Raw genomic sequence first — 26,189 nt, 5'->3', positions numbered from 1 at the left:
TTAATATATCACGTCGTTTCCATCGTTTCGGTCTCAGGACACCGCCACATTCTTCAATCTTGGCAGCTTTAGGTGCTTCATCATAGTCTATGTCTTTGTAAACAGCCTCAGAGTCACTGTAACAATCACCGTAGAAGGAATCGTCTTCACCCAATTTACCGTAATAATTCGATGTTGATGATGTTGAAGTGTCTTCATCGTCTTCATGCTTCCTTTTTAGGAGTCCATCATTTTTACAAAGTAGGAAAGATCTACTTGAATTCGGCTGGAATATATTCTCACTTTTCACGTTAAGGATTCTTCCATTGTCTTCATTCTTCCGTAAATCATCAACCTCCTTCAATTTAAGTTCGTTGTCGAGATCGGAAGAGCCAAGAAAATTATTGGCGTAATGCAGATCACTCTTCCTTAGGCTAGTAGATTCATCGTTGTCCTCTAGCCTGTACGCAGGCTTGGCGCTACAAGTTCTGCCATGTCTTTTTAGGCTCTCTCTCCGCGTAAACGACTTGCTACATCTAACACAACTTATCATATTGCGCAGTGGATTTTTAACACAGTCATTCTTCTCGTGTTGTCTTTTATTCTTTCTCAAGATAAACTCTTTACTGCAAAACTTACACCTATGTTCTTTCGATACAGCGTCAGATCCCAAATCGGAATTCATATTAGTTACTGAGACTAACGTCAGATACCAATTGAGTGTTTTAAATTAGATCCAATACTTAAATAGAAATATTTTCATATTTCATCAGCGAGAATTAATATATCTCATGCAAAAGTACTTTATGCATGTAGTTCTGCTTTTCAACAACAGATGTCGCCACATGTTGCTTGCAGGTAAATAATATTTAGTTCTTTTATGCGGGATGCGGGATGCTCACTAACGATCGCAAAAGAAGGATGGCTTCGCTAGACTCCAAGGAAAAGGAAGTTCGTCTTGCATGTTGGTGCTCCACAGATGTCTCATGGCGTAATATTAATTTGACTGAGTAATGATATTTTTTAATTCCACCTGATAAAAATATTGCAAGTTTTGATTTAGTAGCAGAAATTATCGAATTAAATGTAACTCCAAATAAAATGACATGTCTCATTAGTCAAAAAAAAAAAATTCCATGCAGACAGAAGTTTCTCAGAATAGTCAGAAACACTTAAAGAAACCACAGGAATGATTGCAAGAACACGGGAAAAACCATCAAAATACTGACAAGAATAATCAGGAGCACACGGGAAAAACCATCAAAATACTGACAAGAATAATCAGGAGCACACGGAGAAAACCATCATAATATTAACAAGAATAATCAGGAGCACACGGAGAAAACCATCATAATATTGACCAGATTAATCAGAAGTACTCGGAGGAAATTACCACATGTTTTCTTTGATATCATAAAATTACAGGAAAAAATATTTAAAAATAAAAATAAATTAATAAAAAAAATACATAAATTTCTGGCTTGTACAAGAACTCTATCTTTGCTCAACAATGATAAGTTTACAAGCTAGCAGAAACTGTTTATGCATTTTTTTTATTAATTTATTTTTATTTTTAAATATTTTTTTCTGTAATTTTATGATATCAAAAAAACATGTGGTGGTTTTCTCCGAGTACTTCTGATTAATCTGGTCAATATTATGATGGTTTTCTCCGTGTGCTCCTGATTATTCTTGTTAATATTATGATGGTTTTCTCCGTGTGCTCCTGATTATTCTTGTCAGTATTTTGTGGTTTTTCCCGTGTGCTCCTGATTATTCTTGTCAGTATTTTGATGGTTTTTCCCATGTTTTTGCAATCATTCCTGTGGTTTCTTCAAGTGTTTATGACTATTCTGAGAAACCGCTGTCTGCATGGATTTTTTTTTTTGACTAATGAGACATGTCATTTTATTTGGAGTTACATTAATTCGATAATTTCTGCTACTAAATTAAAACTTGCAATATTTTTATCAGGTGGAATTAAAAAATATCATTACTCAGTCAAATTAATATTACGCCATGAGACATCTGTGGAGCACCAACATGCATGACGAACTTCCTTTTCCTTGGAGTCTAGCGAAGCCATCCTTCTTTTGCGATCGTTAGTGAGCATCCCGCATCCCGCATAAAAGAACTAAATATTATTTACCTGCAAGCAACATGTGGCGACATCTGTTGTTGAAAAGCAGAACTACATGCATAAAGTACTTTTGCATGAGATATATTAATTCTCGCTGATGAAATATGAAAATATTTCTATTTAAGTATTGGATCTAATTTAAAACACTCAATTGGTATCTGACGTTAGTCTCAGTAACTAATATGAATTCCGATTTGGGATCTGACGCTGTATCGAAAGAACATAGGTGTAAGTTTTGCAGTAAAGATTTTATCTTGAGAAAGAATAAAAGACAACACGAGAAGAATGACTGTGTGTTAAAAATCCACTGCGCAATATGATAAGTTGTGTTAGATGTAGCAAGTCGTTTACGCGGAGAGAGAGCCTAAAAAGACATGGCAGAACTTGTAGCGCCAAGCCTGCATACAGGCTAGAGGACAACGATGAATCTACTAGCCTAAGGAAGAGTGATCTGCATTACGCCAATAATTTTCTTGGCTCTTCCGATCTCGACAACGAACTTAAATTGAAGGAGGTTGATGATTTACGGAAGAATGAAGACAATGGAAGAATCCTTAACGTGAAAAGTGAGAATATATTCCAGCTGAATTCAAGTAGATCTTTCCTACTTTGTAAAAATGATGAACTCCTAAAAAGGAAGCATGAAGACGATGAAGACACTTCAACATCATCAACATCGAATTATTACGGGTAATTGGGTGAAGACGATTCCTTCTACGGTGATTGTTACAGTGACTCTAAGGCTGTTTACAAAGACATAGACTATGATGAAGCACCTTAAGCTGCCAAGATTGAAGAATGTGGCGGTGTCCTGAGACCGAAACGATGGAAACGACGTGATATATTAAATAAATCTGATCAAGCTTGTGATGATCACCGTCTCAAACATGAAAGTTACCCTGCGGTTGGTGGTAAAACGGAAGACACCAGAGATCATAATAATTATAAAGGTACAAGGAAGATGGTGGTAGAAGAGAATGATTACACATCATGGAAAGATCCAAACATATTGGTTGACCGGCTAAGACTTCTACATGATTTGCTTTGTGCAGGAAACTATTCGTGCATCAAAGAAATATCCTTCATACTCAAGGAACTGAGGAATGCTGGCTACATACAATAATGGCTTTTTTTACTTGCATTTGTATAGTGTAAAGCAATAAAATAAATAATTTAAATTATAATAATTTAATGTTTATATTTCTTGTATTCTGATTTCTAACTAAGACATAGATCTCGTAACTTGTGCTTCCTTTTTGCCTTTTTTTTTTTTGTTGATGGAGCTTCCAAATGTGCTGCCTTTTCGTTGTCGGTGCTTCCAAATGTGCTGCCTTTTCGTTGTCGGTGCTTCCAAATGTGCTGCCTTTTCGTTGTCGGTGCTTCCAAATGTGCTGCCTTTTCGTAGTCGGTGCTTCCAAATGTGCTGCCTTTTCGTAGTCGGTGCTTCCAAATGTGTTGCCTTTTCGTTGTCGGTGCTTCCAAATGTGCTGCCTTTTCGTTGATGGTCCTTCTATTTTTAATGTTGTTTTGACTCTAGTATTATAGTAAATGGTTCTTGATTTGACTTGCGTATTATTCCATCCGGTGCATGTATATAAGCGAGTCCTAGACAGCAGGTCGCTCAGTTTGTTACTGTCGTCGACGGTGTAAGGATCATCTAGATTATTTCATCTGGTGCATAAGTCGTGTAATTACATGTTCTTGAGAACTCGATGGCATCTTTACCGACTTTAACGCCGAACTCGATGGACGTTGTACCATCGTCTACGGGAACCTTGACGTCAGCGACGACAATGGTGGAGCAGATCCCGTTGGCAACGACGACGACGTCGACATTGGAGGAGATTTCAACAGATGTGATACCACCAGCAGAAGATAGCTTAATGACTACTGAGCTGGATGTGCAGGAAACCACGACGATCGACGATACGACCTCGATGGAGACTTCAATGGATGCTGATTTGACAACTAGCGAACATCGGTGCTGTTACTGCGACAAGATTTTCTCAAACAACAGCAATGCCCGGCGACACGAGAGGAGCGAATGTGCCAAGAACCTATATCGTAAAATGTTTGTTTGTGAGAAATGTCATAAGCAGTTTGCCAGAAAAGATAATATGAAAACGCACATGAAGGCATGCAAAGGTCCTGCTGTGCGGCAGAAAGTAAAGGTTTCGGCGCAACAACGATGCATCGATGTGCATAAGAGAATGCCTGGAAATGGTACTACTGTTGCAACGTCTGTGTCTGGATCGGGTCTGAAAGGATCGTCTTCATCACCACGGTATCCTTGCAGCTACTGTGATACGTCGTTCGCATTTTCCCATGATGCACGAAGACATGAGCGGAGCAAATGCACGAAGAATCCTTCTCGCATGAAGTTTCGATGTGATGAGTGCCTTAAATGGTTTACTCGAATTGACAGTTTGCGACATCATGCGAAAAAATGTAAAGGTGGAGTCTGTACTCCTACTGCTGAACTACCTGCCGACATTTCGGCTCCTCGCTTTAGATTGGAGACACGAAAGGGTACAACCAAAAAAACAGATGCCAAGCAACCGATTGTTATGACGTCTGAACATGGAACTAAACCTAAGACTGTGTTCGGAGCATTACAAGTTAACGATAATGGCTTCTACTTGGCGCAGTCTGCATTTCGTGGAACTTTGAAAGACTACTATTATCTAAATACGTTCGGTGAGTCGAAGGACATTTGTAATTTTCTTGACGATATCAGACAGAAGATAATCAATCAGCTTACTGATGATGTAGCAAAAAACGGACCTTTGAAATATAACTTGTGGTTGGACTGTATATATGGAAAGTCATATCCGTTCGATGACAAAGTGAAGAAGTGTGCATTCAAGACATCGGCTGCAGTAATTTACAGTTCTAACGATGTGAAGCAAACTGTTAAAAACGGTATCCAGAAACTCTGTCAAGAAGAGGTGGACTATGTCTGTAAAGGTTCTGGCTGGACTCTGTCTAGTATAAACCGATTGGAGCTAAGAATTAATCATTTCACACCGCTGCGGAACTAAATGATTATAAAATTGCTGGCTTTCGTAAGTGATCCTGTAGTAGAATAGAAATTATGTAATAAATATTATGTTTGTAAAAGAACTTGCGGTGTTTAATTCCTCGAACCTTACACTTTAGTGGTGCTTTTTTAAAATATTAAAGTTGTTTTGTATCGGCCTGGGATCGTACCAAGGACCTTAGTCGATCTAATTAATCAGTTTATTGATCGGAAATTTATTTAATGATTTCTGAACTTTTTCCCAGATCTCTAGCATTAAAATTACGCATTTCCAATATGGTGGTCTTGATGTCTGATAGGATGGTGGTCGTAGAGGATTTAGAGTCTCTTTACGAATGTTGAACATGGTTTATTGAAATTATTATTTTTTACATAAAATTAAACATTATTGCATCGATCAAGTATCGAACCAAGGACAGGAGCGGATCGAATCAATATGTAAATTAATGAGTGATTTATTTAATGAATTTAGACATTTTCCCCGAATTTCTAGCTAAATAATTACGGATTTTCAAGATGGCGGCCAAATTTCAAGATGGCGGGTGTCACAGTAATAAATGATTACTGCACTCTAGCGGATACGAATTAAACTAACATGTCATCGGCGCACTCTCGCCGACGAAAACAAGATGGTGGTCTCCAGCAACGAAGACAAGATGGCGGACATGACGTCATGCTCACTGTCGATATATATGCTTTGAAAAAAGTGGTGGGAGTCAGTCTGCCTGCAGCCACCACAGGTGGAAGGATCGGTCGCCATTTTTAATCTTTTTTGCACTGTCGGGTTCGAACCGAGGACTTCGAACTCCGTGTCGTAAATGTTTGTTTTTTAAATATTTTTTATTAAAATTTTATTAATTTTATTTTTTTTAATTATTTTTAAAAAAAATTCCATAAAATCGGATAATAAATAAAAAAGTTAAAGATGGCGGACGTAACGGAAATTGCAACGGTGACGTTTTAATTCAAAATGGCGGTCATGGTATCCTTATTCCTAGAAATGGCTTATAAGCGGCTATCTCTTAGGAGTTTTAAGCCAGTTTTAGGAATTAGGGTTTTTTCTAGGGCAAAACGACTTTTGAGGATTTTCGAAATCCTGATTTTCGACTTGAGGAATTTTTTGCGAATTTTTGGCGGAACTTTTTTCCACAGAAATGGAAATTTTGGCGATTTTTGAGGAATTTTGGGCAAATTTTGCCCAATTTTGGAGGATTTTGACGATTTTTGAGGATCAAATTCAAGGTCAAGGTTAAAGGTCAAGGTCACAACCATCCAAGATGGCCGCCGTGACGTTACAATCCAATATGGCGGTAGGCACACTCCTCAATCCTCAGCCAGAAGCCATGTGCCAGTAGCCCCATTCTTATACTACTAATGTTATTCGTAGCATTATCAGCGAGGTGAACTCGTGTGTGAGAGTCTTATGTTGGCGATACGAGAGATGGTGACACACAAGAGAGTGCATTATTGTTAGCGCTTCCAGGGATGGTGGCAAGCGAGGATGACACTCATAGGTAGCAATACCAGCTAGGGTGACTCATAAACAAGACCCTCAAGGTTATCCCTAGAAGAATACTCTCAAGGGTATCGATACCATCAAGGGTAACCTGAGAATAAGAGACTCATTGGTAGCGATACTAGCGAAGAATGTTCTGCAGATATGATATTCATTAATGGTGGTACCAGCGAGGGTGACCTGAAAGGAAGAACCTTATTTATAGCGATACCAGCAAGGTTTATTCGCGAGGAAATCTTTCCTTGGTAACAATAACAGCAAGGGTAACCCGCGAGTGAAGGTCTCACTGGTAGAGTACAAGTGAAGTTGAAACTTGAGAAAGGCACTCATTGTGAGCTACTGCAGCATATGTGACTCGCGAATAAAACTTTCATTCGTAGTGATATCAGCTAGGGATACTCGCGAGTTTTAGTCTCACTGGTAGTGATACCAGTGAGGTTGGCCCGAGATGAAAACTCTCATTCGTAGCGATTAAGCAGAGGTGATATGCTAGAAAGAATCTCATGGTTAGCAATAAAACCCAGGTAACCCAAGAGTGAGAGTTTTATTAGTGTGGTAAGGGCGAGGATGACTCAGGAGGAAAATTCTCATGAGTATTTATACCAGCTAGTGTGGCCCAAGAATGAGAATCTCATTGATAGCGATACCAGCAAGTTTTATAAGTGATGAATACTCTCATTGGTAGCGATACCAGTGTGGTTCACCTGCGATGAAAATTTTCATTGGTAGCGATTAAGCAAAGGTGATCCGCGAAAAAGAATCTCTTGGATAGCAACACCAGCGAAGCTAACCTAATAGTGAGTCTTATTGGTAGCAATAACAGCGAGGTTGACCTGAGTAGAAAAATTCTTATGGGTAGCGATGCCAGCGAGTATGACCCAAGAGTGAGATTCTCATAGGTAGCGATACCAGCGAGGATGACTCGCGAGTGAGGTCGCAATGTCAGCGATACCAGCTAGGGTGACCCACAAAGAAAACTCTTATTGGTAGTGATATCAGCAACGATTACTTATGAGTATATTTATATTGGGTATCGATACCACCGAAGGTGACCAAAGAGTGAGAGTCTCGTAAACAATATCAGTGAGGGTGACTCAAAAGTAGAGTTTCATTAGTAGCAATACATGTGAGGTTGAACCATGTGGAAGAATTCTAATAGGTTGTGATACCAGCGAGGGTGACCCAAAAGATCAAACTAAAGGGAAGCTTTAACAGAGAGGGTGACCTGCCAGCGAGTGTCTTATTGGAAGCTATATCAGCATGAGATACCGGCAAGTTAGAGTCATGTTAGTAGAGATATTAGCGAGGGTGATCTATGAGTGTCTTTTTGGTAGAGATAACAAAATGGGTGACACGCGATGTATACTGTATTGGGTAGAGATACCAAGGAGATTTACTGCGAGGAAGACTCTCATGGGTAGCGATTCCAGCGAGGAAGACCCGCGAGTAAAGTATTTATTGGTAGCGATACCAGAGAAAGAGACCCATGAGTGAAAATATCATTGGTAGCGATACTAGTGATAGGGACTCGTGAGTGGGCGTGTAATTGATAGCGATAATAGTGCGGCTGAATCACGAAGTAGATACTCATGGATAGCGATACCAGCGAGAGTGACCTGCGAGGAAGACTCTCATGGGTAACGAAACCTGCTAGAGTATTCCGAGAGTGATAGTCTCATTTGTAGTGATAGCAGTGAATGTGACCCGAGAATGACACGGGTAGCGATACCAGAGAAGGTGACATGCGAGGAAAAATTTCACGAGTAGCGATAACAGCAAGGATATACTACTCATTGGTAGCGATACATGTGAATGTGATTTGCACGAAAAACCTTCATTGGTAGCAATACCAGCAAGGATGACAAAAAATTAAAATTCTCTTGGGTAACATTATCAGCGAGAGTGACTCAATAATAAAAGTATAATTGGTAGCGATACCAGTTATGTTGACTCGTAAAGAAAACTCTCATTAATACCAATACAAGCGAAGGTGGCCCGCGATAAAAACTGTCATGGGTAGCAATATGAGCGAAGTTAACCCAAGAGTGAGTATATCAACTGCAGAGTTACTTGAGAGGGTGACCCGCGAGTGAATGTCTAATTGGTAGTGGTACCAGCTAGGGTAACACGCGAGTGAGAGTCTCTTTTGTAGCAATATTAGAGAGGGTAAATCACGAGGAAACACTAATGGGTGGTGACATCTTGCGATGTTGATCTACGAGTGAGAGACACATTGGTAGAGATACCAGCCAAGATGACCCTCGACTGATAGTCTAATTGGTAGCGAAACCAGCATGGGTGACCCAGGAGGAAAACTTTTATGGGTAGTGATATCAGCAAGGGTGACCTGCAAGTGAGAGTCTCATTTGTAACAATACAAGTGATGGTGACACGTGAGGAAAACCCTCATGGGTAGCGATACCAGCGAATATGACCCGCGAATGACAATCGCATTGATAGCGATAACAACAAGGTTGGCTTACGAGAAACATTATCATTAGTAGCGATACGAACAATGCTGAACCTCGAGGAAGATTATAATGTGTAGCGATATCCTCCAGGATGTCCCATGAGCGAAATTCACAATATAACGATATAGCGAGGTTATCCCACAGGTGAGAATCTCATTCGTATCGATACTAACTAGGGTGACTCACAAGTACGACACTCATGGTAGCAATATCAGAGGGGGTGACCCACGACGAAAATGCTTATTGGTGGCGATAATATCGTGGATGACCACGAGTGAGAGTCTGTTTGGTAGCGATTCTATCAAGGATTACCTGTGAGAAAAATTCTCATTGGTACCAATAACAGTGAAAATGACTCAAGAGTGGGTGACTCATAGAAGCGATACCAGCAACTTTAATCCATGTTTCATTGTTAGCGATACCAACATGGGTTACCCATAATTTAGAGTCTCATTTGTAGTGATATCAGAGAGCTGACCTACACGGATGATTCTCATGGGTAGCAATACCAGCTATTGTGATTCACAAAGAAGACTAACATGGTTAGCGATACCAGCGAGAATGACCTTTGAAGAAGATATTAATTGGTTACAATATCATCAATGGTAAGTTGTGATTGGGAGCGAAAGTGATGCTTGACAAACACTCTCATGGATAGCGATACCAGCGAGGTTGACTAGTGAGAGACATTAATGGATATAGATACCAGCGAAGGTGACCCACAATGAAGATTTTGATGGGTTGAGTTACCAGCAAAGATGACTAATGTGGAAGTAATTAATGGGTAGCATTATTAGCAGAGAATATGACTTTCAAATAATATTATCATTGGTAGCAATACCAGCGAAAGTAACACGCGATTGAGACTCTTTTTGGTAGCTATACAAGCCACAGTGACATTATATGTAGACTCTCATTAGTAGTGATACCAAAGAGGGTTTACTAAGAGGAAAACTTTAATGGTTAATGATAAAAGTGAGAGTGACCTGCCAGCAGAGTCTCATTGGTAGCGATACCAGGGAGAGTATCCCAAGAGTGAGAAGGCGATACTAGAGAGGGGTTCTCGCGAGTGGGAGTCTCATTGGTAGCAATACCAGCGAGGCTGACCTGTGAAGAACACACTCATGACCAGCGATACCAGCGATAGGTACCCAAAATATGAGAGTCTCATTGGTAGTGCTACCATGCAAATGTTATCTGCGAGTGAGAGTTTTATTAGTAGCGAAACCAACAAGGATGACCTGAGAGGAAAACTCTCATGGGTAGTAATACCAGCAAAGGTGACCCACGAGAAGATTATTCTGTTTAGCGATACCAGCGAGGGTGACCCGCGTGTGAGAGTCTCTCATCGGTATTAATACCATCGATGGTAATGTGTAGAGTTATATTCTCATTAGTAGTAATACCAATGCTAGAAATCTGCGATTGGAAGTTACATTGGTAGCAATAATTGGTAGTGATACCAGCCTATGTGACCTGTGATGTAGATTCTCATGGGTAGCATAACCAAGAGGGTGATTCAAGATTGAGAGTCTCAATGGTAATGATACCAGAGAGAATGATTCACGAAGAATGCTTTCATTGTTAGAGATACAAGCGAAGGCGAGCCGCAAAATTAGCATGGAAAGCGTTACAAACGAAGGTCACACGCAAGTGAGAGTCTCATTAGTAGCGATATCAGAGTGACAGAACTACTAGTGAGAGTCATGTTGGTAGTGATATCAGTGAGGGTGGCACACGAGTGAGACTCTCTTTGCTAGCATTTCAAGCCAGGGTGACCCGAGATGTAGACTAGCGACGGTTTGCCGAGAGGAAGACTCTCATAGGTAGCGATACAAGCGAGAGTGTCGCGTGAGTAGAAGCTCATGGGAGGCGATACCAGAGATAGAGAGTAACGAGTGAGTGAGAGGTTCATTGGTAGCGATACTAGCGAGAGTCTCTCGCGAGTTGTTTAATTAGTAGCGATACTTGCGTGACTGACCCACGAAGAAAACACTCATGAGTAGCGATACCAGCGAGGGTAACCCAAGAGAGAGCAATACCATTCACATGTGACCTTCGAGTGAGAGTTTAATTGGAAGCGACACCAGCGAGGGTAACCAGTGAGTGAGAGTTTCATTGTAAGCGAGGGTTACCCGCGAGTGAGAATGTCATTAGTACCAGTAGGATGATGCCAGAGAGAGAGAGAGAGTCTCTTCGGTAGAGATACCAGCAAGGACGACTTGCCAAGCAGAGACTCTTCGGTAGCGATTCCAGCGTGGGCAACGTATCGTGATGTAGTTTAGTTTTTTAGCGATTCCAGCAAGGGCAACCCGTGATATATAGTGTCGTTCCCAACGATACCAGTTAGGGTGACCCGTGAGATAGAGACAGATATAGGGAGAGAGAGTCGCTTTAGTAGCGACATTGGGCTACGAGCGATTGGAATCTTGTTGATGATTGGAGGATCCACGACGGTGCTGCTGTGCGGCGGGACAAGCGATCCGTGCTAGGAAGTGTGTTTGGACAAATGTGGCGTCTTCAAGATAAGCAGAGTGTGCCTCTGCCCCAGTGGTGAGAATACATAGTGGTTTTATTGAGGTAATTAAATATTCGATAATAATTACACTGTTAAAATTTAAGAATTAAACATGTAGATATAGCTATTAATAAAAGATGGGATAGTAATTGAGCTATATATATAATGGGAAAAACTATTTATGAATATTCTATGTGACTTCAAAAGTATCTAAAGAAATAAATACGAAATTCAATTCATTATACAAAATATTAACTTCCTTCTTCCTTTACTGTAGTGCGTATGAGTAAAACATCGCATCTATTCTATTAAATATTATTCCTCCATAAAAATATAATAAAACAATGCTACTAGGATTGTCTAAACAGCTGTTAAAAGGTTTTTGAACGCTTTAAAAATATTTATTGGAAACATTATACACTTCTATAAAGTATATTGGAACGAAAAAGTACTTCTGCAGCCTGTATTGTCACTCATATATTTTTAATTATTGTGTACGAGCGGAACCGAGAAAGCTGGTGAATTATTTAAACATTGAACTCACATAAATGAATAACCGGGTTTGAGTCCCGCAAGGCAAACTCAATATCGGTTTTTCATAATTTTTATAAATCACTCCAGTCAAATGCAAAAATAGTTTATAACTATAGTCCTAACTATGATCAATGCCCTGTTACAGTCCTTTATTTGCCGTGTTGTGTGTTTTCATCTCACGAACTCGCAGTCAGTTATTAATCATAAAAATTTTTGAAACTAATTAATTTGGTTTTAAAGATAAGGGGTGATGGTGAAGAGTGGAGAATAAGCTGAATAAATGGTCGGAGGAAATTAAAGTAAAAAAAAAAAAAAAACTAATGCCCGAATGACATGGTATACCATGCTTAACTGGCTAGAAGGTCAAGTTTGATCCTAACTGGAATCCAAACGCATCGCCTTGTTAAGAGACAGATGATATGACCTCTTTTAAATTTTTTTATTTAGAATTGTTTCTGCCCGATATAACAACTTCATTTTAACCAGGTTGGAATTTAATTTATAATTGGTAATTCTTTGTCTCTGTGACTTATAAGTAGTATATAATAGGGGCGACTGGCACAGGCTTCAGGCTGTGGTGCCTGTGGTGCCGACCGCCATCTTGGATTGTGACGTCACGGCGGCCATCTTGGATGGTTGTGACCTTGACCTTTGAACTTGACCTTGAATTTGATCCTCAAAAATCGCCAAAATCCGCCAAAATTGGGCAAAATTTGCCCAAAATTCCTCAAAATTCGCCAAAATTTCCATTTCTGTGGAAAAAAGTTCCGCCAAAAATTCGCAAAAAATTCCTCAATGCGAAAATCAGGATTTCGAAAATCCTCAAAAGTCGTTTTGCCCTAGAAAGAACCCTAATTCCTAAAACTGGCTTAAAACTCCTAAAAGATAGCCGCTTATAAGCCATTTCTAGGAATAAGGATACCATGACCGCCATCTTGGATTATGTCGTCACCGATGCATTTTTCGTTACGGCCGCCATCTTTAACTTTTTTATTTATCATCCGATTTTAATAAAATAGTTTTTAAAAATTATAAAAAAAATTAAATAATAAAATTTTAATAAAACATTTATAAAAAACAAACATTAACGACACGGAGTTCTGAGTCCTCGGTTCGAACCCGGTGAGGGCAAAAAAAATTTAAAAATGGCGACAGGCTCCTTCCTTAATGGTGGCTGCAGGCAGACTGACTCCCACCACTTTTCTTAAAGCAGATATATCGTCACCTAGTATGACGTCATGTCCGCCATCTTGTCTTCGTTGCTGGAGACCACCATCTTGTTTTCGTCGGCGAGAGTGCGCTGACGCCATGTTAGTTTAGTTCTTATCCGCTAGAGTGCAGTAATCATTTATTACTAAGGTGCCCGCCATCTTGAAATTTGGACGCCATATTGAAAATCCATAATTATTTAGCTAGAAATTCGGGAAAAATGTCTAAATTCGTTAAAAAATCACTCATTATTTACATATTGATTCGATCCGCTCCTGTCCTTGGTTCGATACCCGATCGATGCAATAATGTTTAATTTTATGTAAAAAATAATAATTTCAATAAACCATGTTCAACATTCGTAAAGAGACTCTAAATCCTCTACGACCACCATCCTATCAGACATCAAGACCACCATATTGGAAATGCGTAATTTTAATGCTAGAGATCCGGGAAAAAGTTCAGAAATCATTAAATAAATTTCCGATCAATAAACTGATTAATTAGATCGACTAAGGTCCTTGGTACGATCCCAGGCCGATACAAAACAACTTTAATATTTTAAAAAAGCACCACTAAAGTGTAAGGTTCGAGGAATTAAACACCGCAAGTTCTTTTACAAACATAATATTTATTACATAATTTCTATTCTAATACAGGATCACTTACGAAAGCCAGCAATCTTATAATCATTTAGTTCCGCAGCGGTGTGAAATGATTAATTCTTAGCTCCAATCGGTTTATACTAGACAGAGTCCAGCCAGAACCTTTACAGACATAGTCCACCTCTTCTTGACAGAGTTTCTGGATACCGTTTTTAACAGTTTGCTTCACATCGTTAGAACTGTAAATTACTGCAGCCGATGTCTTGAATGCACAATTCTTCACTTTGTCATCGAACGGATATGGCTTTCCATATATACAGTCCAACCACAAGTTATATTTCAAAGGTCCGTTTGTTGCTACATCATCAGTAAGCTGATTGATTATCTTCTGTCTGATATCGTCAAGAAAATTACAAATGTCCTTCGACTCACCGAACGTATTTAGATAATAGTAGTCTTTCAAAGTTCCACGAAATGCAGACTGCGCCAAGTAGAAGCCATTATCGTTAACTTGTAATGCTCCGAACACAGTCTTAGGTTTAGTTCCATGTTCAGACGTCATAACAATCGGTTGCTGGGCATCTGTTTTTTTGGTTGTACGCTTTCGTGTCTCCAATCTAAAGCGAGGAGCCGAAATGTCGGCAGGTAGTTCAGCAGTAGGAGCAAAGACTCCACCTTTACATTTTTTCGCATGATGTCGCAAACTGTCAATTCGAGTAAACCATTTAAGGCACTCATCACATCGAAACTTCATGCGAGAAGGATTCTTCGTGCATTTGCTCCGCTCATGTCTTCGTGCATCATGGGAAAATGCGAACGACGTATCACAGTAGCTGCAAGGATACCGTGGTGATGAAGACGATCCTTTCAGACCCGATCCAGATACAGACGTTGCAACAGTAGTACCATTTCCAGGCATTCTCTTATGCACATCGATGCATCGTTGTTGCGCCGAAACCTTTACTTTCTTCCGCACAGCAGGACCTTTGCATGCCTTCATGTGCGTTTTCATATTATATTTTCTGGCAAACTGCTTATGACATTTCTCACAAACAAACATTTTACGATATAGGTTCTTGGCACATTCGCTCCTCTCGTGTCGCCGGGCATTGCTGTTGTTTGAGAAAATCTTGTCGCAGTAACAGCACCGATGTTCGCTAGTTGTCAAATCAGCATCCATTGAAGTCTCCATCGAGGTCGTATCGTCGATCGTCGTGGTTTCCTGCACATCCAGCTCAGTAGTCATTAAGCTATCTTCTGCTGGTGGTATCACATCTGTTGAAATCTCCTCCAATGTCGACGTCGTCGTCGTTGCCAACGGGATCTGCTCCACCATTGTCGTCGCTGACGTCAAGGTTCCCGTAGACGATGGTACAACGTCCATCGAGTTCGGCGTTAAAGTCGGTAAAGATGCCATCGAGTTCTCAAGAACATGTAATTACACGACTTATGCACCAGATGAAATAATCTAGGTGATCCTTACACCGTCGACGACAGTAACAAACTGAGCGACCTGCTGTCTAGGACTCGCTTATATTCATGCACCAGATGGAATAATACGCAAGTCAAATCAAGAACCATTTACTATAATACTAGAGTCAAAACAACATTAAAAATAGAAGGACCATCAACGAAAAGGCAGCACATTTGGAAGCACCGACAACGAAAAGGCAGCACATTTGGAAGAACCGACTACGAAAAGGCAGCACATTTGGAAGCACCGACTACGAAAAGGCAGCACATTTGGAAGCACCGACTACGAAAAGGCAGCACATTTGGAAGCACCGACAACGAAAAGGCAGCACATTTGGAAGCACCGACTACGAAAAGGCAGCACATTTGGAAGCACCGACAACGAAAAGGCAGCACATTTGGAAGCACCGACAACGAAAAGGCAGCACATTTGGAAGCACCGACAACGAAAAGGCAGCACATTTGGAAGCACCGACAACGAAAAGGCAGCACATTTGGAAGCTCCATCAACAAAAAAAAAAAAAGGCAAAAAGGAAGCACAAGTTACGAGATCTATGTCTTAGTTAGAAATCAGAATACAAGAAATAAAAACATTAAATTCTTATAATTTAAATTATTTATTTTATTGCTTTACACTATACAAATGCAAGTAAAACAAGCCATTATTGTATGTAGCCAGCATTCCTCAGTTCCTTGAGTATGAAGGATATTTCTTTGATGCACGAATAGTTTCCTGCACAAAGCGAACCATGTAGAAGTCTTAGCCGGTCAACCAATATGTTTGGATCTTTCCATGATGTGTAATCATTCTCTTCTACCACCATCTTCCTTGTACCTTTATAATTATTATGATCTCTGGTGTCTTCCGTTTTACCACCAACCGCAGGGTAACTTTCATGTTTGAGACGGTGATCATCACAAGCTTGATAAGATTTATTTATTATATCACGTCGTTTCCATCGTTTCGGTCTCAGGACACCGCCACATTTTTCAATCTTGGCAGCTTTAGGTGCTTCATCATAGTCTATGTCTTTGTAAACAGCCTCAGAGTCACTGTAACAATCACCGTAGAAGGTATCGTCTTCACCCAATTTACCGTAATAATTCGATGTTGATGATGTTGAAGTGTCTTCATCGTCTTCATGCTTCCTTTTTAGGAGTCCATCATTTTTACAAAGTAGGAAAGATCTACTTGAATTCGGCTGGAATATATTCTCACTTTTCACGTTAAGGATTCTTCCATTGTCTTCATTCTTCCGTAAATCATCAACCTCCTTCAATTTAAGTTCGTTGTCGAGATCGGAAGAGCCAAGAAAATTATTGGCGTAATGCAGATCACTCTTCCTTAGGCTAGTAGATTCATCGTTGTCCTCTAGCCTGTACGCAGGCTTGGCGCTACAAGTTCTGCCATGTCTTTTTAGGCTCTCTCTCCGCGTAAACGACTTGCTACATCTAACACAACTTATCATATTGCGCAATGGATTTTTAACACAGTCATTCTTCTCGTGTTGTCTTTTATTCTTTCTCAAGATAAACTCTTTACTGCAAAACTTACACGAATGTTCTTTCGATACAGCGTCAGATCCCAAATCGGAATTTATATTAGTTACTGAGACTAACGTCAGATACCAATTGAGTGTTTTAAATTACATCCAATACTTAAATAGAAATATTTTCATATTTCATCAGCGAGAATTAATATATCTCATGCAAAAGTACTTTATGAATGTAGTTCTGCTTTTCAACAACAGATGTCGCCACATGTTGCTTGCAGGTAAATAATATTTAGTTCTTTTATGCGGGATGCGGGATGCTCACTAACGATCGCAAAAGAAGGATGGCTTCGCTAGACTCCAAGGAAAAGGAAGTTCGTCTTGCATGTTGGTGCTCCACAGATGTCTCATGGCGTAATATTAATTTGACTGAGTAATGATATTTTTTAATTCCACCTGATAAATATATTGCAAGTTTTGATTTAGTAGCAGAAATTATCGAATTAAATGTAACTCCAAATAAAATGACATGTCTCATTAGTCAAAAAAAAAAAAAATCCATGCAGACAGCGGTTTCTCAGAATAGTCAGAAACACTTGAAGAAACCACAGGAATGATTGCAAGAACACGGGAAAAACCATCAAAATACTGACAAGAATAATCAGGAGCACACGGGAAAAACCATCAAAATACTGACAAGAATAATCAGGAGCACACGGAGAAAACCATCATAATATTAACAAGAATAATCAGGAGCACACGGAGAAAACCATCATAATATTGACCAGATTAATCAGAAGTACTCGGAGAAAACCACCACATGTTTTCTTTGATATCATAAAATTACAGGAAAAAATATTTAAAAATAAAAATAAATTAATAAAAAAAATACATAAATTTCTGGCTTGTACAAGAACTCTATCTTTGCTAAACAATGATAAGTTTACAAGCTAGCAGAAACTGTTTATGCATTTTTTTTATTAATTTATTTTTATTTTTAAATATTTTTTTCTGTAATTTTATGATATCAAAGAAAACATGTGGTGGTTTTCTCCGAGTACTTCTGATTACTCTGGTCAATATTATGATGGTTTTCTCCGTGTGCTCCTGATTATTCTTGTTAATATTATGATGGTTTTCTCCGTGTGCTCCTGATTATTCTTGTCAGTATTTTGATGGTTTTTCCCGTGTGCTCCTTATTATTCTTGTCAGTATTTTGATGGTTTTTCCCGTGTTCTTGCAATAATTCCTGTGGTTTCTTTAAGTGTTTCTGACTATTCTGAGAAACTGCTGTCTGCATGGATTTTTTTTTTTTTGACTAATGAGACATGTCATTTTATTTGGAGTTACATTTAATTCGATAATTTCTGCTACTAAATCAAAACTTGCAATATTTTTATCAGGTGGAATTTAAAAATATCATTACTCAGTCAAATTAATATTACGCCATGAGACATCTGTGGAGCACCAACATGCAAGACGAACTTCCTTTTCCTTGGAGTCTAGCGAAGCCATCCTTCTTTTGCGATCGTTAGTGAGCATCCCGCATCCCGCATAAAAGAACTAAATATTATTTACCTGCAAGCAACATGTGGCGACATCTGTTGTTGAAAAGCAGAACTACATGCATAAAGTACTTTTGCATGAGATATATTAATTCTCGCTGATGAAATATGAATATATTTCTATTTAAGTATTGGATCTAATTTAAAACACTCAATTGGTATCTGACGTTAGTCTCAGTAACTAATATGAATTCCGATTTGGGATCTGACGCTGTATCGAAAGAACATAGGTGTATGTCTTGCAGTAAAGAGTTTATCTTGAGAAAGAATAAAAGACAACACGAGAAGAATGACTGTGTGTTAAAAATCCACTGCGCAATATGATAATGTTGTGTTAGATGTAACAAGTCGTTTACGCGGAGAGAGAGCCTAAAAAGACATGGCAGAACTTGTAGCGCCAAGCCTGCGTACAGGCTAGAGGACAACGATGAATCTACTAGCCTAAGGAAGAGTGATCTGCATTACGCCAATAATTTTCTTGGCTCTTCCGATCTCGACAACGAACTTAAATTGAAGGAGGTTGATGATTTACGGAAGAATGAAAACAATGGAAGAATCCTTAACGTGAAAAGTGAGAATATATTCCAGCCGAATTCAAGTAGATCTTTCCTACTTTGTAAAAATGATGGACTCCTAAAAAGGAAGCATGAAGACGATGAAGACACTTCAACATCATCAACATCGAATTATTACGGTAAATTGGGTGAAGACGATTCCTTCTACGGTGATTGTTACAGTGACTCTGAGGCTGTTTACAAAGACATAGACTATGATAAAGCACCTAAAGCTGCTAAGATTGAAGAATGTGGTGGTGTCCTGAGAACGAAACGATGGAAACGACGTGATATATTAAATAAATCTGATCAAGCTTGTGATGATCACCGTCTCAAACATGAAAGTTACCCTGCGGTTGGTGGTAAAACGGAAGACACCAGAGATCATAATAATTATAAAGGTGCAAGGAAGATGGTGGTAGAAGAGAATGATTACACATCATGGAAAGATCCAAACATATTGGTTGACCGGCTAAGACTTCTACATGGTTCGCTTTGTGCAGGAAACTATTCGTGCATCAAAGAAATATCCTTCATACTCAAGGAACTGAGGAATGCTGGCTACATACAATAATGGCTTGTTTTACTTGCATTTGTATAGTGTAAAGCATTAAAATAAATAATTTAAATTATAAGAATTTAATGTTTTTATTTCTTGTATTCTGATTTCTAACTAAGACATAGATCTCGTAACTTGTGCTTCCATTTTGCCTTTTTTTTTTTTCGTTGTCGGTGCTTCCAAATGTGCTGCCTTTTCGTTGTCGGTGCTTCCAAATGTGCTGCCTTTTCCTAGTCGGTGCTTCCAAATGTGCTGCCTTTTCGTTGTCGGTGCTTCCAAATGTGCTGCCTTTTCGTAGTCGGTGCTTCCAAATGTGCTGCCTTTTCGTAGTCGGTGCTTCCAAATGTGCTGCCTTTTCGTAGTCGGTGCTTCCAAATGTGCTGCCTTTTCGTTGTCGGTGCTTCCAAATGTGCTGCCTTTTCGTTGATGGTCCTTCTATTTTTAATGTTGTTTTGACTCTAGTATTATAGTAAATGGTTCTTGATTTGACTTGCGTATTATTCCATCCGGTGCATGTATATAAGCGAGTCCTAGACAGCAGGTCGCTCAGTTTGTTACTGTCGTCGACGATGTAAGGATCACCTAGATTATTTCATCTGGTGCATAAGTCGTGTAATTACATGTTCTTGAGAACTCGATGGCATCTTTACCGACTTTAACGCCGAACTCGATGGACGTTGTACCATCGTCTACGGGAACCTTGACGTCAGCGACGACAATGGTGGAGCAGATCCTGTTGGCAACGACGACGACGTCGACATTGGAGGAGATTTCAACAGATGTGATACCACCAGCAGAAGATAGCTTAATGACTACTGAGCTGGATGTGCAGGAAACCACGACGATCGACGATACGACCTCGATGGAGACTTCAATGGATGCTGATTTGACAACTAGCGAACATCGGTGCTGTTACTGCGACAAGATTTTCTCAAACAACAGCAATGCCCGGCGACACGAGAGGAGCGAATGTGCCAAGAACCTATATCGTAAAATGTTTGTTTGTGAGAAATGTCATAAGCAGTTTGCCAGAAAAGATAATATGAAAACGCACATGAAGGCATGCAAAGGTCCTGCTGTGCGGCAGAAAGTAAAGGTTTCGGCGCAACAACGATGCATCGATGTGCATAAGAGAATGCCTGGAAATGGTACTACTGTTGCAACGTCTGTATCTGGATCGGGTCTGAAAGGATCGTCTTCATCACCACGGTATCCTTGCAGCTACTGTGATACGTCGTTCGCATTTTCCCATGATGCACGAAGACATGAGCGGAGCAAATGCACGAAGAATCCTTCTCGCATGAAGTTTCGATGTGATGAGTGCCTTAAATGGTTTACTCGAATTGACAGTTTGCGACATCATGCGAAAAAATGTAAAGGTGGAGTCTGTGCTCCTACTGCTGAACTACCTGCCGACATTTCGGCTCCTCGCTTTAGATTGGATACACGAAAGCGTACAACCAAAAAAACAGATGCCCAGCAACCGATTGTTATGACGTCTGAACATGGAACTAAACCTAAGACTGTGTTCGGAGCATTACAAGTGAACGATAATGGCTTCTACTTGGCGCAGTCTGCATTTCGTGGAACTTTGAAAGACTACTATTATCTAAATACGTTCGGTGAGTCGAAGGACATTTGTAATTTTCTTGACGATATCAGACAGAAGATAATCAATCAGCTTACTGATGATGTAGCAACAAACGGACCTTTGAAATATAACTTGTGGTTGGACTGTATATATGGAAAGCCATATCCGTTCGATGACAAAGTGAAGAAGTGTGCATTCAAGACATCGGCAGTAGTAATTAACAGTTCTAACGATGTGAAGCAAACTGTTAAAAACGGTATCCAGAAACTCTGTCAAGAAGAGGTGGACTATGTCTGTAAAGGTTCTGGCTGGACTCTGTCTAGTATAAACCGATTGGAGCTAAGAATTAATCATTTCACACCGCTGCGGAACTAAATGATTATAAGATTGCTGGCTTTCGTAAGTGATCCTGTAGTAGAATAGAAATTATGTAATAAATATTATGTTTGTAAAAGAACTTGCGGTGTTTAATTCCTCGAACCTTACACTTTAGTGGTGCTTTTTTAAAATATTAAAGTTGTTTTGTATCGGCCTGGGATCGTACCAAGGACCTTAGTCGATCTAATTAATCAGTTTATTGATCGGAAATTTATTTAATGATTTCTGAACTTTTTCCCGGATCTCTAGCATTAAAATTACGCATTTCCAATATGGTGGTCTTGATGTCTGATAGGATGGTGGTCGTAGAGGATTTAGAGTCTCTTTACGAATGTTGAACATGGTTTATTGAAATTATTATTTTTTACATAAAATTAAACATTATTGCATTGATCGGGTATCGAACCAAGGACAGGAGCGGATCGAATCAATATGTAAATTAATGAGTGATTTATTTAACGAATTTAGAAATTTTTCCCGAATTTCTAGCTAAATAATTACGGATTTTCAATATGGCGTCCAAATTTCAAGATGGCGGGCACCTTAGTAATAAATGATTACTGCACTCTAGCGGATAAGAACTAAACTAACATGGCGTCAGCGCACTCTCGCCGACGAAAACAAGATGGTGGTCTCCAGCAACGAAGACAAGATGGCGGACATGACGTCATACTAGGTGACGATATATCTGCTTTAAGAAAAGTGGTGGGAGTCAGTCTGCCTGCAGCCACCATTAAGGAAGGAGCCTGTCGCCATTTTTAATTTTTTTTGCCCTCACCGGGTTCGAACCGAGGACTCCGAACTCCGTGTCGTTAATGTTTGTTTTTATAAATGTTTTATTAAAATTTTATTATTTAATTTTTTTTTATAATTTTTAAAAAATATTTTATTAAAATCGGATAATAAATAAAAAAGTTAAAGATGGCGGCCGTAACGAAAAATGCATCGGTGACGACATAATCCAAGATGGCGGTCATGGTATCCTTATTCCTAGAAATGGCTTATAAGCGGCTATCTCTTAGGAGTTTTAAGCCAGTTTTAGGAATTAGGGTTCTTTCTAGGGCAAAACGACTTTTGAGGATTTTCGAAATCCTGATTTTCGCATTGAGGAATTTTTTGCGAATTTTTGGTGGAACTTTTTTCCACAGAAATGGAAATTTTGGCGAATTTTGAGGAATTTTGGGAAATTTTTGCCCAATTTTGGCGGATTTTGGCGATTTTTGAGGATCAAATTCAAGGTCAAGGTCAAAGGTCAAGGTCACAACCATCCAAGATGGCCGCCGTGACGTCACAATCCAAGATGGCGGTCGGCACCACAGGCACCACAGCCTGAAGCCTGTGCCAGTCGCCCCTATTATATACTACTCTTATAGTAAGATAAATACAAATTCAAAACTATAGCTTAACCAGGACTCAAACCCAGAGACATTTGTACTGAAAACCAATCTGCCTCCAACGACGTTACAGAGGTCGGCCCGTTTCTCCAACGTGGCCCCTTCATAGAGCAGTGTTGGTGTGTACGTTTTGCTATTGTCAAATACGAAGCAAGTATGGCCTTATTGAAAGTATGTGGGTTCACCTTGAAGGTCACGCTGGACTCAACTACGACCTGTCACATGCGCGCCGTCGCGTCTGTCTATCTCTCAGAGTTTATGTGCAGATGCGGTTATGGATGCATTTGATTGGTTCCCGTTACCTATGACGTCAATTGCTGACGGTGCAGTCGCGTGGAACAGATCTCTCTGACGAGAGCTTGCGAACTTGAACTTTTGAAGGCAGGCAAGACAGACACCACTATCTGCATATGATGTCATGTACAATATTCGCCAATGAGAAGTGTGATGATTACAAACAAAAGGTAAAATCAGGCAAAAAAAAATAATCTCCGAACAAACCTTTAATTCTTACCTTTTTTATCATTGTGTACCATTCATATACTTAAAAACTAAAAAAAAAAGCCCTTACCTGAAAATGTAAATAAAAATAATAAATATGTGTTTAGACATTGAAATAACAGAATATTCAGAATATCCATAAAAGAATGTCCTTAAAAGAATTTCTCACTTACATTAGTATATTATAAAATTTTAGTTTAGACTATTTACAACAAATCATACATCAAACTGAATGTTAATTCAGTTTTTCTTACAAATGTTCAATGTGTGCACATTTAGTTATACGACACACATACAGCCTAAAATCTATTTCTTCCCGCACTTTGGTTAACACATCTGGAGTAATGGAAGCAACAGCCTCTTCAATTCTGTGTCTCAACTCTGGCAAATAATTAGGTAGCGGCGGAACGTAGACACGATCGTTTATAAAGCCATTGCGACCAATCCAACGGTCAGGGACTTCGACGTGCAACTACTCTCGTGCAAAGATATTCCAATTGGGAGGGGATCCTTCCTGTTGCCAAATAAAGTTTACCGGTTCACCCTCTACTAATTAGGAAAAGAGCCATTCTTTCATGCTGCAAGTGAGAAAACGGCAAATTAGTATTCTCACATGCGCTTGTCTAAAACTGTTAGAGTTAATCTATAATTGTAACTATGAACCAACACTCTGCATAAAAATTTACAGTTGATACCTTTAAATTTTTTTACTGGGCCATTTTTTTTGGACATACTGTATATTATCTCTAGGTGGATATTCAAAGAAATGTATCGAAATTTAATTAATACACATTATAATAAATTTTTTTCTTTTTTTGAAACTCTCAATCAATGATACCTGAATATCTACCGTGCTGCCCTCTATGAATAATTTACGTGAACCGAATGCACTGGACAAGTGAATGTGGCACGCTACTACAGCACAGCTGGACAAGGCTGTCAGGCAGGCAGACAGAGTGCGGCAGCCGACCCACCTTGGCCCAGCCCCATGCCGCCGTAGACGCCGAGGTACATGTCCTGCGGGTTGCTGGTCACGCCAGTGGTCTCGTCCACGACTCCCAGCTGGTTCTCCGACCACACGGACAGCCACACATTCTCGCCCGACTGGAACACCTGCATGGCGGCGAAGTAGGCGGCCGTCTGCAGGGCCAGCGCCAGGCCCATGGCCTTCACGTAGTACGTGAACACGGCTGCCTTCACCTGGCGCCAGAAAACGATACGTCTTTATTAAAAACCAAATGTAAATATGCATTTCGAATAGTTGTAAATCAATTTACCAGCCTCAAAATATCTACAACACTTTGCTTTTGAACTGATATTTTATAACCATAACAAAGTACTGCCATTGCGTTTACCACGATACGTGTTTTTGACAGTCTACTGGCAAATAAAGCGGTCAATTGCCATACACTGTTTGCAGTAGAGCTTTAAGGCACCATTTCCTCCATTGGTCTTCGATCTCCTGTCCATTGCCTCAAATACTGCTCCAGCAGTGGCCGTAGCGCATTCTGCAGTCGCCAGTAAAGTAATCTGCAGCCGGAAGTGACTGAGTGTTTGTGTTGGGCAACAAAAGGTGGCAGGTATGATCACACTTATCGAGCATGCTACACCTAAGGTTTCCTTCAAATGCATGGAAAGTATCAAATGCTAAAACCAAAATTATTTGACGAGTAAGAAAAATGCATACACACTATATGCTAGGGTGGTGGAGCTCCAATAGGTCACCATGGTAAATAAGCTGAAATATAAAGCCATAGTAAACAAAAAAACAAAACAAAACTAAGCATGTTTGTTGAATGGTTTCATTGGTTTCAATATAACAGTACACAATCCTTACACTTTACAAGAGCTCTTAAAAACTGCAAACAAGGTGCCAATGTCGTGACACTAAAACACGCGTGCGTATTCGCAGACACAGCTCGCATGCTGTGTGTTCACTGGACGAGATCATACTGCGAGTTGACTGGCGTCTTGTGCGCATTCACGTAGACGCGATGTCAGCCAGATATACCAAATTAACTATAAAAATTATTGAAATGTTTAATGTAACTGGATAAAAATCCGTAGGCGTGTACATAAAGACGAACCTTTAAATAATAAACCATTAAAAAAATAAATATCGTCTGTAAACTATAAATTGAAAATTTTACAATAAAGTTATAACTGTTTGGCAGCAATGTATGCATCGTATAAGGGAAGTTATTTTTACACTATCACTGCAATGTCAAATTGAACTTTTAAACTGGTTTAAATCTTGGGGTTTCATCAAACATTCATGTATATTCGTCCAGGGGGAAAGAAACATTGGCCTACCAACCTGACATGCCTTAATTCACCGGACTCGCAGTCTGTCCCCGCTAGCAGCAGAGGAAGACACCAGTGATCTGCAACGCACATATGGGCGATATGTGCAGTACCTCGGTGGCCGCGACCGCCAACAGACCGTGCCCGTGTGCGACATGATTCAAGGGTCGGACCTCAAACACTCGGCTGGACGCGAGTGCATGAGCACCGCTGTCACTTTTAACGGCGCTGTCACCTTAAAGCTAAACTAAAAACTGTGCTTCGTAACACTCTCTATACTCACTTGGTGAAAAAGGAAGTGTCCCGGCCCGTGGATGAGGAGGGCGAGAAGGTGTGTGAGTGAGAGAGAAAGAGAGGTAGTTTAA

At 39.7% G+C, this 26,189-nt stretch overlaps 1 protein-coding gene across 1 annotated transcript in view; it reads right to left on the bottom strand.

Moving 5' to 3' along the window:
* The window catches only part of LOC134531094 (multidrug resistance-associated protein 1-like), a 195,567-nt gene that overhangs the window by 69,153 nt on the left and 100,225 nt on the right, over window positions 1-26,189 (bottom strand). The window contains exon 20 of the mRNA XM_063366632.1: window positions 24,495-24,720. Within this exon, the coding sequence (XP_063222702.1) occupies window positions 24,495-24,720 (226 nt within the window). The remainder of the gene's footprint in view (window positions 1-24,494; window positions 24,721-26,189) is intronic.

The sequence above is a fragment of the Bacillus rossius genome, chromosome 3 (genome assembly GCF_032445375.1).
Source record: "Bacillus rossius redtenbacheri isolate Brsri chromosome 3, Brsri_v3, whole genome shotgun sequence".
In the NCBI taxonomy this organism is placed as follows: domain Eukaryota; kingdom Metazoa; phylum Arthropoda; class Insecta; order Phasmatodea; family Bacillidae; genus Bacillus; species Bacillus rossius.
This window is presented reverse-complemented; position numbering and strand designations above follow the sequence as displayed.